Here is a 13,942-nt window from a genome sequence, read left to right as displayed (position 1 = left end):
CTTGATGAGTTGGATGACGAAAATCTCCCAATGGAGGAAAGTACTGGAATTGGTGTTTTTATAGACCTGTTTCGCCTTTATTGGAGTTGGCAAGGATCAACGACCGCAAGTTTCCACCGTGGTTGCTTCAAATGAAGCTGGAGCACCAACAAGTATCGGTCCCACTCGAAGAGTTCCAGATCAAACAGGTGGAGCTCTCGAGGGACAACAATAATGGAGACGCTCTCAAGAGCCCTACGAAGTGTAAACCATACATTTTACATGAAGCTGTAAACGACAAAGACACTGAATTACATCTTATCGCAGATTCGATGTTTGTTGCTTCATTGTTTTTTTTCTTCCTCTAGTTCTTGCAAACTCCAGTTTTTCTATGCCATAATTGCCGCGATGAATCCACAATTAAAGTTAACTGCATTGATCTCAGCAAAAAAACTGATGACACTGAGAAGTAGTAACAATATCTCATTTCGCTTTGAATTGAATTTTGATTACAGTGACTAAAATGCTCACAACTCACGAGGCTGCCAGCGTGTTCAAGCGCGTCAAATTCTCAGCAATATTTTCACAGGCGCTGATAACGCAGCTCATGACGATGAAATCCTCCATGGTGATCCGTTTGCTGTGATCATCCACATACCCCAACAAGCACTCACCATAGGCGTGTTTCAGTGCTATCGCAGCTTCTGTGAGTGTAAACGCCTCGACGTTGAGTAGCGCTTCTGGTGCCGAGCTTTCGCTAGCCGACGACATGGCTCGAAAGCGGTGTCTACGATTGGTCTTCAGAGTTTCCGTGGCATTAACAGGGGTAGACCCGTGCTTTGACTCAAAAACTGACATGTCAACGAAGTTGGACGAAGCCCGGTGCCGAGAATCTGAAGCTGGGGGCGATACAGTGGAGCCCCGTTTGTTCTTCCCGGGTGTTGAGGGATCATCTGGGTCGTCCGTTTGAATAGAGTTACGTCGAAGTGTACTTTTACGAAGCAAACGACCGCTCCTTGAGTGGGAAAGTTGCGATCCGTTGGGTCCTGTAATGACGTCGCTAACGGGGACTTGTGGTTGGTCATCGTAGATCTCCAGTTCCAGTCGGAAACCTTCATTTAGCGCCTGCATGAACTCGTTAAAGGAGATTTTACCGTCGTGGTCCTTGTCCACTAACTGCATGAACTCATCCACATATTGCTCCATCCCTCCAATCCCCTGACTGCCAGAGTACGGCATTAGTTTTTCCAGTAGAAGACACAGTTCCGAGGCATCAACTACACCTCGACGATGCACATCAGCGATACGAAAAGCTTCCTTCATCTGCAAGTAGATGGCGTGATCTTCAGCGGTTGAGCCGGAGAATTCCTCGCCAAATAAAGTCACCAAAGTATCGAAAGCTCCTTCGACTCCTGCCTCAACCACAGCCAAACTTTGATCCCACTTGATCTTGGCCACAGCAGGAGATGTTGTACTCACATTAGGCAGCGGAGACGGCGGCGATTGGGCAGAATTATCCTCTGTAGTAGACTCTCCTGCCATCTCAGCTACCATTGCAGAGGTAGGAGAAGGAGGTTCTTGAGCCGCAGCATACGCAGCAGCGCATTCATCTTCGATTCGACTTTGTTGCCAACGTCTTAAAGGCTTGTCTTTCCCACTGCTTCGACGATGTTCGTGCCAGTCCACCAGGTCCACAAGAACGTCAATTCTATCCAAAATTTCGCGACATACGTTCAGGACTGTCGTGTACTTGGCTGTTGAGAACGGGGGCTTCCACAAAGTAGGCTCCATACTAGAGCCATTCACCAGTTTAGCTTGCGTCTTGAGCAGTTCAGGAAGAGTATTCTTTAGTTGGTCTCTCAGCCCCTTGATCTCAGCGCGACTTAGTAATGCGTTTGTAATCTCAATGTCCTCTTCTGTGAGAACCCCTGTAGACGTAGCTCTCGGTTGACTGTACGCGATATGATGACGAAATACGTCGTGGAAAACGTCACAATACTTTGTCAACAACTGCTGGATGTTACTACGCAGCAGTCCACGGGAGCTTCGAGGATGAATCACGACTTCCACGACCATGAGAATGAGAATACCCAGCGCATTCTGAGTTAGACTGGAGTACGATACTGTGGTCGAAGATGACGTGTTTCGACAACTGTGGTCTAGTAGCACCGATGCAGCCATGAAAGCTGATGTCATGCCTGCCAACGCCATGTAGCGACGACAGAACCACACATACATGGAGCCCACAGTCCACACGAACAATACGATGTTGTTCAATACGTTGTAGACGTTGTCGTCCGCCACTTTGCACACGAAGAAGCTGAAGATAGAGGGCACCACTGTACCAGCTACCAGACCACCCACACGATTCACTGTGTTGCCATACGTGCCACCAATATTATCCTCAGCCACCATAGCGATCGCAGTCGGGGCCGTCGAACTGAAAGCGAAGATGAAAGTCGCACAGCAAATTCCAATGATGACCGCCAGTGTCGTACGAAACGCGAAAATGATAAGTCGTCGAGGATAATTGACAGGCTGCAGCAGACTCCGACATGCCAATTTCAGGAAATTCTTGACGCGGTAACGAGCAGAGAAATTCTTGCGATTGAATTTGTCCTCAAATTCCAGCAGTGAAACCACGAACACGTGGAAAGAGTAGACGAATACATTGAGTGGCATGGTTTTACCCACGTCATCTGCCGTGTGGACATCGGCCGAGAGGAGGTTTCCATACAAAGTCGTGTATTTAGTCATGAGGCGTTCCAAAGCTTGTTGCAAACTGGCGAATTTCGATGACGACATGGCTAAAATATGGTAAAAATAAAAGTTAGTGTAAAAGATTGTAAAAAAAGATAAGGATAGCAGCGTACGTACTTCGTGACGAATGAACGATCTTGAGTGAGATATCCTCGAGTAAATCATTTGCCTCCACTTGTAGAACGTAGAAACGCGTTTGCATCTTCTGGAGCAGCACCACGTGCGTCCAATGGCACGTCTCCGCTTCGATGGCAAATTTCATGGCGTGTAAGTCTGCGAGTAACTTGGCGTATAATTTCACGAGCTGCTTGGCCACAGTTTTGTTGAAGTGAAAGCACACGCCCAGTCCCACTAATTCCTCCCACCAGCAGTCACTTAGCAGCGATTCCATCGTAGTCAGACGCTCGTGGGCATTGTCGAGCAATCGATCCAGCCGCAGCTTGAAGAAATCCATCTTCTTGATATCTTTGGCTCGGAAACAGTAGGAATCGACAATCAAGTTTAGGATATCTCGGATGTCGTGAGGCGACGCAGCCATGTGTCTCTGTAACTTCCTCATTGCACTAAATAAAATATAAAATGGTGAGTACTTACAGTATAATTGGAGATAAGTGTACCCACACGTACAAGATCGGATATGGTAGAATCATAACCGCAAGCGCGATTAGAGTGCCCACAACGCCAACTGCACTATAAATCGCTAATTGCTTGAGTAAGTTATCCGTGCCGTAATAACTGTTGCCTTTCGAGTTGTCCTTTAGAATCGTCGTGAATACAGGATTCATCGGATCCACCAGAGTCAATGCTGTAAAAATAACAAAGGTCGTGGTTAGTGTAAGCTTCCAACCTCAATAAAAAAAATGTTACAAGCTTACTGAAGTACAGATTCGTGCTCACCGCGAACTTCTTGACGTTCGTTTGCTACAAACCCACCAACAGTGTCAGTAAAATATCCGTACAAACCATTAAAATTTCTGTACAACGTACGATTGGTGACAGCAGAACCACCAGTGTAAAGAGCGCAAGCAGCGGCAACGTGACGCCCCAGTCCTGTAGACTCACATAGTACGTGCTGCCGTTAATGTTCTTGGATAAGGTGATGAGGTCACCTTGTGTAATGGGCACACAGGCGAACACTGCAAAGTTGTAGAGCAGCGCAATGGCCACACCGACGTCGATCTGCCACACTTGTTCAAGCACACCGCCCACCGTATTGGCCGCAGCGTAGATGACCATCATGGAGGCGACTGTGAGGCCTCCCAGATAGTAACTGGCCGGCAGAAACATCCACTCACGATCGGTGCCTTTTGTCTGGATCATACCGGCTAATAGGACCCCGACAGCAATGCGTACTGCCAATTGGAGGCGCTGCTTGAACACTCGCGCCTCTTTCGGGTGTTTATTCTTCTTGACGCGAGATACTCGACGACGAAGCTTCTCGGTCGCCTCAGCCGACAGCGTCGAATTGTTGGACGCTTGTTTGCGGAGACGCAAGCGCATGGATTGCGTCTGAGGTGGTGGCGACTGCAAGTCGACGTAGAAATCGCTCGTCTCGGTGGCGGACGTCAATGGCACACCAGAGGAATCGATGTCCAGCTCCACGGAGATATGATCGTTGTGGTTCGACGAACTTGTCGGTCCATTGTCCGCTGCATTGTTGGCGTCGTATTGGAGAGGTGGCATGCGTTTGGGCTGGAGATAGCAATTATGATACAGAGCAGCGACTGCGTTGTCCTGCAGTTGAGCAGAATAGCAAGCTCTCGTTACAGTACGCGTTGCGCACGTCGAAAATGCGAATTTTGGGTGATGCGCGTCACTTCTGCTGATGCCGACGTGAAATGAGATACCCTGAATAAACGGTTTGATCAAATGAATCTACTTGTCAATTTTCATTGATTTTTTAGACCCGCAAGAACTAATACCTGAAATAGAGAATTGAATAAAAACGATCGACATGACGAGGGATGTCAATGAAGGCTTGTCACACGAAACGACGACGACCATCCAGCAGAACGACCAAGCCTCGAGGACTGTTCATGCAGCTCACGACGACGAAATTCTTGATCACTAACGTTGTTTCCTTAATCCGGGGTGCTGAGAAATGCCTTGATATGGCAACATTCCGGCCTTATAACGCACTGGAAGTTGCTCGCCAAGTACTGTACAGTTTCGTGTTAGTGGCGCCATTCCAGCACTATTAGACGCAATGGACAGGCATACGAAGTCGTTCCCGCATCTGGCACCCTTCAACACGGATCGGAGCGGTCTGCGAAGCATGCTCGAAGTCAAGTTGCAGCTGCAATATTAGCTCCTCTTTAAACGCAGTGCTACGTCTGACGGGATCAATATCAACGTGGTCGGAAGAGTTCGTTGTCGACGCAAAATACACTTCAATGAATCGCTCAAGTGCATTCGCATGGCGGACCAAGTGAGCAGACGAAATTTGTCAACGCTTGCATGCCCGAGCGTCTCGTTAACATCCACGAATACTGAATTGAGACACTGCTTCGCAATAGTAACCAATGTCGACATGCTGCATGCTTCGCACTCTACTATACCATATGTGCCGTACCGTGCCGCGAACAAATTTTCACGCACCGGAACGAGTGCTTCATGAAAAACTACTCGGATTCGAAAAACAATTGCTGTAGCCACCGACAAAATGGACTACGCATGACGCTTTTTTTTTTTTTTTTTTTTGCGTTTGTAGGCAGTTGAATGACTGCAAACGGCACCGCCAAAATCGGGGTGCCGGCGGTGCGATGCGGCATCGCATCGCTGATGCCAAGTACGAACAATCGAAGCACATTAACCTGCACTGTCGACCATCCAAGCAAACAACCGAAACATTAGCGTATACACGTATCAAACGCATCAAATTAGCGAAATGAAAGTTGAAGTTGTCATTGACAAGGAAGATCTTGCCACATGGAAGCTTCTCGCCACGACGCCGACGAAAGGGATTGGAGGGCTGAAGCGGAGGCTATTCCGCTAGAGCACACTGCGCTTAACGCTTATCTTGAAATGGGGACAGGTACGATAGCTTAACAAGTTGCTCCTGGCTTGGCCCCAACAGGTGACAAGACGTCCCGTCACACGTTTTGAAATTGCGAGTCAGCTGATATTGCCCGGCGAATTAGTAAAACATAGCAAATTATAGCTAATCCGTGTTACAATGCAACTAAAATTTGGCTTGTGTCGGTACATGTCGGTAAGGCCGCATCAACCGCTTATGCGCATTAGTCAAACGAAAATGGGATGCTTGCACAGAAAGAGCCAAAAATAGACCCCAATGCAATTGCACTGCTCTAGAAAATCAATAGGCTAACATGACTTTGCAAGAGTATCTAACGCAATCTAAATACATTGCATTGCACACGACCTTCCCCCTAAGCTCTCAAGAGAATTTAGCAGCCCTGTCCAGGCCTACATATTCGAAACAATCACCCTTTAAACCACAAGGCACCATTTACCCATTTTCCCATTTCCTCGAAATTGGGCCACAAAGTGAATTGCCTTTTTCTCACCGACTCTCGTCCCAAGAGAAACGCAGCGATCGGACCAATCAGCGTGCTTTGGCGAGGTGTCGTCCCCGTCGTCTTGGTGCCATTCTGAGCCACAGACGCTAAACCATAATCCAAGTGTCTATCAAGAGCTCAAGTGGTCACTGCACGTATAACTCTCCAATTCCAATAGAACCATGAGTGCGATCGAAGCCAACTCCGAGCCCTCGTCGTGGAAGACCGAGAACCCCAACCAGGCACGTGACGCGATCTCCTGGCACGCCTACACGAGCGGCTTGAAGTCCGGTGCTGTCGCCGCCGTGTTCTCTTCAACAGCTGTGTTCGCTGCTAACAAGTACTGGCCGGCGTTCCGCAACCGCCTAAATGTGAGCGGCAAGACAGCGCTGGTGATATCACCCTTCCTTGGAGCCTTCACACTTGACGCTGAGACCCGTTTGATGCACGGCGCGCGTAACCCGGAGAGGTACATTGCCACTATGGACGGCTCGTACGTTGAAGAGGAGAAGAAAGTGTCAAAGCTCAAGTTCTGGCAGAAAAGCGCCAACTTCCTGTACGACCACCCGTACCGCGCCCTGATCACCGTGGGTGTGCCACTGGTGGGCGGTATCTACGGCTACCAGCAACTGAACAAGGGTATCTCCACTTCGCAGCAGATCATGCACACACGTATCTACGGCCAGGCAGCGGTTGTGGTGCTGCTGCTTAGCTCTATGGCCTTCCACGACTACATGGCCAAGCGCGGCCGATTCACAGTCGAGGACAACGAAGACTAAATCGACTTCAGGATATCATAGTCGATGATACACGTCCTGACGGCAAAGTGTCCAAAGACTACCCTTTTTGCAGACTCGACTACCCAAAAGAGTTTGACCAAAATAAAGTGATTTTTTATTAACTTGGCGGCCTTTTGCTTCGTCTTGTAAAATTGGATAATCGACGAGGAGTTTCGCGATGTCATCGCGTTTCGGGGCACGCTCAAGATGGCATCAGTCGCGAGAACGCTCTGGAGCAAGATGACTGCCAAACCTCTTGTCCGCCCGAGCGATGTGGACGTGCAGACGCTGGTGGTGCCGCTGCCGCAGGGCGTCGAGATGCCTCGTCGAGCGTCTTCCAAGCCAAGACGACGACGTACCAGCAGCGGCAAAACCGGCAAAACCAAGCCCACAACCAATGCGAATGCGAACACGAACCGACCTGACGGCTCGCGCATGACTCAGCAGCAGCTGTACATGTGGGAACCTGTGCTCACACTCGGGTGGTCGATCGGAATCTGCTTCACGCTGGCGGCGTTGTGTATCGGACTTGGAATTCTGATCGTCTACACATCTGGTACACTCACAACGCTGCGTGTGGTATATGACGGCAACGAAGAAGCACAAGCGACGCAGCCGGGCGGCAACATCACGCAGCTTGCCAATTGCCGTCTCGATTCACCCAAAGACGGCAACTCATTCCACGCCGATCACACCTGCTACGTGCACCTGAAGCTTCCGAACGATATCAAGAGCCCTGCACGCATATTCTACGAACTGGACGGGTACTACCAGAACCACCGACGCTTCGTATCTTCCGTTATCCGCACGCAGTTCACGGATGAATGGCGTCCGGAAACAGCGATCTCCACACTCGAATGTTATCCCATGAAGACCACTACGTCAGAGCTGTGTACGGTAGGTTCGTGCGAACCTACTTCAGCTGCCAAGCAACGCGAGTACTTCCCGTGCGGTATCGTGGCCAGCACCTTGTTCAATGACATTTTCTGGCTGCATGAGGGAGTTTTGCCGTCGGGTGAGAAGCTCACACGCACTGACATGACGTCCAGGGGCATCGCACGCACGTATGCTGCACATAACAACAAGAATCCAACCTGGAACGTTTCTACGGACGCGTACCTACCTGTGTGGCTCAACCCGAACATGAGTCGCATCATCCCGCCCCTGGCAAGCTCGACAGCTCCACACATCACGTCCGACTACACGAACAGCACTGCGTGGGTGCACGACGCGTTGGATCCAGACTACGGCGTAGGTGTCGGGCTGGAGAACGAGTTCTGGCGTGTGTGGGTCGAGGGCGCTGCCATGCACCCGTTCCGCAAGCCGTACGGCCGCATCGAGCACGATCTCCCGGCTGGCACCACGCTCACCTTCGCCGTGCAGTCTAACTTCTTCGTGCGGTCGTTCGGCGGCGCCAAAGCACTGGTGCTTGAGGAAGTGGGATGGTTCGGCAGTACCAACTACATACTGGGCGGATTCTTCCTGGGGGTTGGCGCCATTTTCGCTGTGGCCGGCATCTTCTTCACGGGTCGCAAGCTGTACAACCCTCGCGCGCTTGGAGACGCATCCGCCTTGGCGTGGAAGAAGAACTTGTAGAGGAGAGGGTGGTTGAATACACTTGAATATTGATCGAAACGCTTAAGATGGATGTCCGTAGGTAATAGGTGGAGAATTGATGAATGAAGTGGTCCGTATCCTTCATCCAGACATTCGCAGGTTGAAGGCCATCAGAATGCAGAGACATAAAAACATGGACGAAAACGTGATCGTTTCGTTTACGTTTTCGTCCCTTTTATGTTCACCTGCTGACGTACTTGAAGCGAAATTGTATTCCAGGTAGCCATAAAATGTCTACTCTGAAGTCTTCAGACTAGGTGTAGGGGCGTTCACCCCAACAAAATGATCACGCGCCAACTGAAAGTCTCAGTGAGACCTGAGTGAGACCTGTCCGACCCCAAAATGTACCATCGAAATCCTCGCACTCATTATCAAAATCTCCACGTCGACACCAAGTCGTATATCCCCAATCATCAAGAAGACCATGAGCTCCATCGACCACAGCGCTTCGTGGGAGTCTGCGAACCCGAACAAGCGTCGCGATGCCATCTCGTGGCACGCATACACCAGCGGCGTCAAGACCGGCGCAATGACTGCCTCGGTCGTGGGTGCTGGTGTACTCACGGCTAACAAGTACTGGCCAGCGTTCCACAACCGCTTGAACACCAGCGCCAAGACGGCGTTGGTGGTCATGTCGTTCCTAGCGTCGTTCACGGTTGAGGCCGAGAGTCGACTCGTACACGGCGCACACAACCCCGAGATCTACATGGCCACTATGGACGGCACTTACGTCCAAGAGGAGAAGAAAGTGTCCAAGCTCAAACTATGGCAACGAGGAGCCAACTTCCTGTATGACCACCCGTACCGCGCTTTAGCCACTGTCGGTGTGCCACTCGTTGGTGGCATCTACAGCTACCAGCACTTGAACAAGGGCATTTCGGCATCGCAACAGGTTATGCACACCCGTATCTACGGTCAGGCAGCAGTGGTCGTGCTGCTCTTGAGCTCAATGGCCTTCCACGACTACATGGCCAAGCGTGGCAAGTTCGGAGAGGAGGAAGAGGCTCAAGCTTAAGATACCAACCAGTTAGGAGGAGGACACCGAAGCTGAAGGATGCTCTTCCTGTCATTAGCTTTCTAGTGCTCTAGCAGTACAATACATTTATTTTTTACTAACGACCCCGCGTGCTATTCTAAGAAGCTGCGAGTGTGTTGAGCCGAGTCAAATTTGCAGCGATGTCTTCACAGGCGCTAATGAGGCAACTCATGACTATGAAATCCTCCATAGTAACGTGTTGGTCGTCATCGTCCAGTGAGCGCAGTAAGAGCTCACTATAGCTTTGCTTTAACGTCGCGGCAGCTTCGTTCAAAGAGAAGGACTCCACGTTCAGAAGCGCAACACCAGTACTCTCAGTGCGAGTCTGTGTCCACCAACGGCGGCGACTAGTACCGATCTGCGGAATCTGCTCTCTCTCGTCGTCACTACCAAGCACCGAGTCTAGACCCGACAAGGAGGACGGTGCGGTGAAAAACGTCGTTGATTGAGGCATAAGCACTCTTGCAGCTGAACTAGGCAGCGTCATGAGCGCATCGCTAGTAGCGGTGCTTGATTCCAGTAGATCAACAGCTGAGCTGTCGTCCGAGATATCCATCGAAGCAGGACCCTCTTGTTGGAGTGGGGGTTCCTTGTTCAACTGACCTGTGTTGCTTGGGATCATCTGTGCTGTGTTCTCATAGATCTCGAGCTCAAGTCGGAAGCCATCATTCAACGCCTGCATGAACTCGGCAAATGTGACCTGTCCGTCGTGGTTCTTGTCCACAAGCCTCATGAATTCGTCGACATATTGCTCCATGTGTACACTACCTTGATCTCCAGTGTACGGCATGAGCTTTTCGAGCAACACAACGAGTTCAGACGCGTCTACAGTGCCGCTGCAGTCTTTATCAGCGATGCGAAATGCCTCCTTCATCTGGAGATAAATGGCGTAGTCGTCTGCTGTTTTATACGTGAAATCTTTACTGAACAGCGTCACCAGAGCCTCCAACGACTCGTCCACCACGGATTCATAGGCATTTCGACTGCTATCCCACCTCGCTTTAGCTACAGCCGGGGTGGCATTTGAAGGAAGAGGCGGTAACGGAGCTTCAGGGATCATATCCTCAGTTGTTGGAGCAACAGCAGTAAAGTAGACTGTTTCAGGCTGTTGCGCTCGCTCTTCCTCTTGCTCTTTGAACGCAGCGGTACATTCATCGTTGAGACTTCCAGCGTTCCTGCGCTTTAAGCGGTAGCCTTCATGAACGCAGTTTCTATACGATCTTTCTCTCCATTCCACGAGATCAGAGAGCAGTCGAAGTCGATCAAGTAGCGTCCAGCAGACTGATAACACCTGCGTGTACTGTTCGTTAGAAAACTTGGGCTTCCACAAGCTGGGCTCAGCAGTAGCGTCATGGACGAGCTTCTTCTGTTGCTTAAGAATTGTCGGTAATACGAGCGATAATTCCTTGTGTAAAGCTCTGGTCTCTTCTTCACTTAGCTTCGCTTTCATGGTATCCGTCTCATTCACAGTTGGTAGATCACCGACACTCGGAGCGGTGGCGTCGGTGCTGGTAATATGATGCGTAAATACACGACGAAAGACCTTGCTATATGCCCATAGAACCTGCTGGATATTCGACCGCAACAGGCTACGTGCACTCTGTGGCTGTAGAATACCTTCAACGATCATCAAGGTCATAATGGCCACAGAGTTCTCGGTTAAACTTGAGTACGACAGCGCTTTGGTCGTTGTTCGGCAGCTGTGATCGAGCAATACTGAAGCCGACATGTACGCCGAGACCATCCCAGCCATACGCAGATACGACGAGCTGTAGCACACGTACATGGATCCCACAATCCACACGAACAGCACGGCGTTATTAAGTGCGTTGTAGAAGACCACGTCGGAGATTTTGCATACAAAGAAGTGGAGAATGGAGGGAACGACGGTGCCTGCCACCAGTCCAGCCATGCGATTCCTCATGTTCCCGTACGTGCCACCGACATGGAATTGTGCCACCATAGCGATGGCTGTCGGGCCGGTTGCGCTGAAGGCAAACACGAACGTGGAGATGCAGTACGCTATCAATACAGCCAGTGTCGTACGCACTGCAAACACGATCATCCTCTTCATGTACATAGTGCCCTGGTAGATACTGCACCACACCATCTTGAAGAACTTGACGATACGGTATCGACATGTAAAATTCTTGTGACTCAAACGCTCTTCAAACTCTAATAGAGTGTGCACGAACGAGTGGAACGAGTAGACAAATACGTTGAGAGACATGGTCTTCCCTACGTCTCCAGTAGTGTGCACCTCAGCAGAGAGCATAGCGCCATATAGTTTGGTGTATTTCTTCATGAAATGACAGACAGTTTGCTCCAAGTGCGTGAATTTCGGTGTGGGCATCTCTGTCGAGGCTTCCAGCACTCTGTTCGCTATCTCTTGCAACAAATCATTAGCCTCTGCCTGCATAATATGCAGACTCTGCTGCATTCTCTTCATTAAAACCACGTGTGTCCAATGGCCATTTTCAGCCTCAATCGCAAATTTCATCGCTCGCAAGTCCTTTAGAAGTCTCCCGTAAAGTTTGACAAACTGCTTGGCGACATTTTTATTGAACGTGAGGCACAAACCCACGCCCACGATCTCCTCCCACCAGCAATCATCCAAAAGATCCTCCATCTCGGATAATCTGTGTTGCGCTGCGTTAAGTAATCGGTCGAGTCGTAAGCGAAAGAAGTCCATTTTCTTGATATCTTTGACTCGGAAACAGTATGAATCCATGATCAAGTTGAGGATCTTGCGGATGTCAGTTGGTGCGTGACCCATGTGCCGCATTAACTTCTTGGTCGCGCTATTGTCATATCTACGTTAGTTTATGAGTTGGAAGAATATTTTTACCAGTTCAATGTAAAACTCACAAGAGTGGAGTGGGTAGTAGCACGGTCATCAGCGAGATCAGCGTGCCAACAACTCCTATAATGCTGTATACCGCTAAGTTCTTCATAAGACCCTGGGTGGCGTAGTCGCTGTTGTTAAGGTCCTTCAAATCTGTACCGCCAACTCTTGGATTCATGGGATTAATAAATTTCAACACTAACCACAAGCAAATACAGTACGTTAGTCACCAACAGTAGGAAGCGTTGAGCTCATAATATCTTACTGAAGAAGGCATTGGACATGACCGCGAACTTCTTGACGTTGTGGTGCTACGGTACCATGAACAGCTCAGTCTCTTGCATACGAAAGAAGCCAAGAGTATTACGCTTCACTTACAATCGGTAGCACGAAGATCGCGAACGTGAAGGCAAGCATGAAAGGTGACACCAATCCCCAGTCGTGCAGGCTCACAAAATACGGTGTGTCGTTCAGATTCTCTGGTACCGAGACGAGATCTCCTTGTGTGATCGGAATGACCAAAAACACTCCAAAGTTGTACAGCAATGCCAGCCCCACGCCCAAGTCGATCTGCCAGATCTGCTGCACCACACCACCCACTGTCGGTGCCGACGCATAAATTACCATAATGGCAGCATACGCTAACCCTCCTAGGTAGTAGAATGAAGGCAGGAACTTGGAGCCTGTAGAAGACGCCGAAGACCCCGTCTGAATAACCCCAGCTAATAACACTCCTGCAGCAGCTCGAGCCGCACAGCCAATATGCCTACGAAAAGCTTGACGATCAGTTAGAGTAACATTACAAAACACTGTAAAAAGCATAAGGCTTCTACCTCTTTCTTCCGGTCGACGACTGATTTTCTTGACTCGCGTTACGGTTTTGAGTCCTCGAGTTTCTTCGTTTGCCATGGAAGAGGAAGCGGTCGAAAGTTGCTTGCGAAGTCTCAATTTCATGGATTGAGTTGTCGGGGTCGTGGGTGAATCCAAGTCCATGTAGTTTTCGCCTACACCGGTCATTCCGGATGCGATCTCTAAAGCCGACGGACTTCGAGCCCTCGTCTCCTTCTTGTGCGGACTCGGCATCATTGCGAGAATTTCGTAGTGAACTTCATCAGCTGGCGAGCGGCCTGCAGGATGGGCCGATGAGATGTTGCGAAACCTCATTTAGTGGACTCTAATATCATCTGGTTAGAAACGACCCTAGTGGGAAAGCTTGAGCGTCAAAATTACAGACGCGACTGCAGTCAGTCCGTGTAACGATGGCATCACAAAAGAAGCCTCCTCATTCAGTGGCATCACCAAAGAAGCCTCCCATTCAAGAAGAGTCTTTTAAGAAGGGAGTCCTAGGTATCGATTAGGAGGATTCCGCAGAATGGAATGTGGCAGAGATTATTGTCTGATTTTTCTA

The 13,942-nt window shown here is 49.8% G+C and overlaps 5 protein-coding genes across 6 annotated transcripts; 3 read left to right on the top strand and 2 right to left on the bottom strand.

The window, feature by feature from the left end:
* Positions 1-384: 384 nt before the first annotated feature.
* Positions 385-4,513, bottom strand: PPTG_13827 (hypothetical protein). Its single transcript, XM_008910237.1, has 5 exons — positions 3,727-4,513; positions 3,615-3,660; positions 3,367-3,544; positions 2,857-3,302; positions 385-2,786 (listed from the first exon to the last, which is right to left on the bottom strand). Exons 1-5 carry the CDS (start codon positions 4,420-4,422, stop codon positions 514-516), a joined length of 3,639 nt encoding a protein of 1,212 aa, XP_008908485.1. The 5' UTR covers positions 4,423-4,513; the 3' UTR covers positions 385-513.
* A 1,926-nt stretch (positions 4,514-6,439) lies between these two features.
* PPTG_13826 (hypothetical protein) lies at positions 6,440-7,036 on the top strand (the record flags this gene model as incomplete). Its single annotated transcript, XM_008910236.1, has 1 exon — positions 6,440-7,036. One exon carries the CDS (start codon positions 6,440-6,442, stop codon positions 7,034-7,036), a length of 597 nt encoding a protein of 198 aa, XP_008908484.1.
* A 207-nt stretch (positions 7,037-7,243) lies between these two features.
* Positions 7,244-8,632, top strand: PPTG_13825 (hypothetical protein; the record flags this gene model as incomplete). Its single annotated transcript, XM_008910235.1, has 1 exon — positions 7,244-8,632. The coding sequence occupies one exon, from the start codon at positions 7,244-7,246 to the stop codon at positions 8,630-8,632; it is 1,389 nt and encodes a 462-aa protein (XP_008908483.1).
* A 391-nt stretch (positions 8,633-9,023) lies between these two features.
* On the top strand, positions 9,024-9,817 carry PPTG_13824 (hypothetical protein). Its single transcript, XM_008910234.1, has one exon. It carries the CDS (start codon positions 9,078-9,080, stop codon positions 9,666-9,668), a length of 591 nt encoding a protein of 196 aa, XP_008908482.1. The 5' UTR covers positions 9,024-9,077; the 3' UTR covers positions 9,669-9,817.
* Positions 9,690-13,901, bottom strand: PPTG_13823. Of its 2 annotated transcripts, XM_008910232.1 has the most exons (5): positions 13,368-13,901; positions 12,913-13,300; positions 12,800-12,845; positions 12,558-12,732; positions 9,690-12,490 (listed from the first exon to the last, which is right to left on the bottom strand). In XM_008910232.1, exons 2-5 carry the CDS (start codon positions 13,159-13,161, stop codon positions 9,787-9,789), a joined length of 3,174 nt encoding a protein of 1,057 aa, XP_008908480.1. In that variant the 5' UTR covers positions 13,162-13,300; positions 13,368-13,901; the 3' UTR covers positions 9,690-9,786. The 2 variants fall into 2 exon arrangements, with proteins under 2 accessions (XP_008908480.1, XP_008908481.1); XM_008910233.1 differs by having other exon boundaries at positions 12,800-13,310.
* Positions 13,902-13,942: the final 41 nt, after the last annotated feature.

Source organism: Phytophthora parasitica, assembly GCF_000247585.1.
Source record: "Phytophthora parasitica INRA-310 unplaced genomic scaffold supercont2.37, whole genome shotgun sequence".
NCBI lineage: Eukaryota > Oomycota > Peronosporomycetes > Peronosporales > Peronosporaceae > Phytophthora > Phytophthora nicotianae.
Note: the sequence above shows the minus strand (reverse complement) of the source record. Positions and strands in the feature narration are given on the sequence as shown.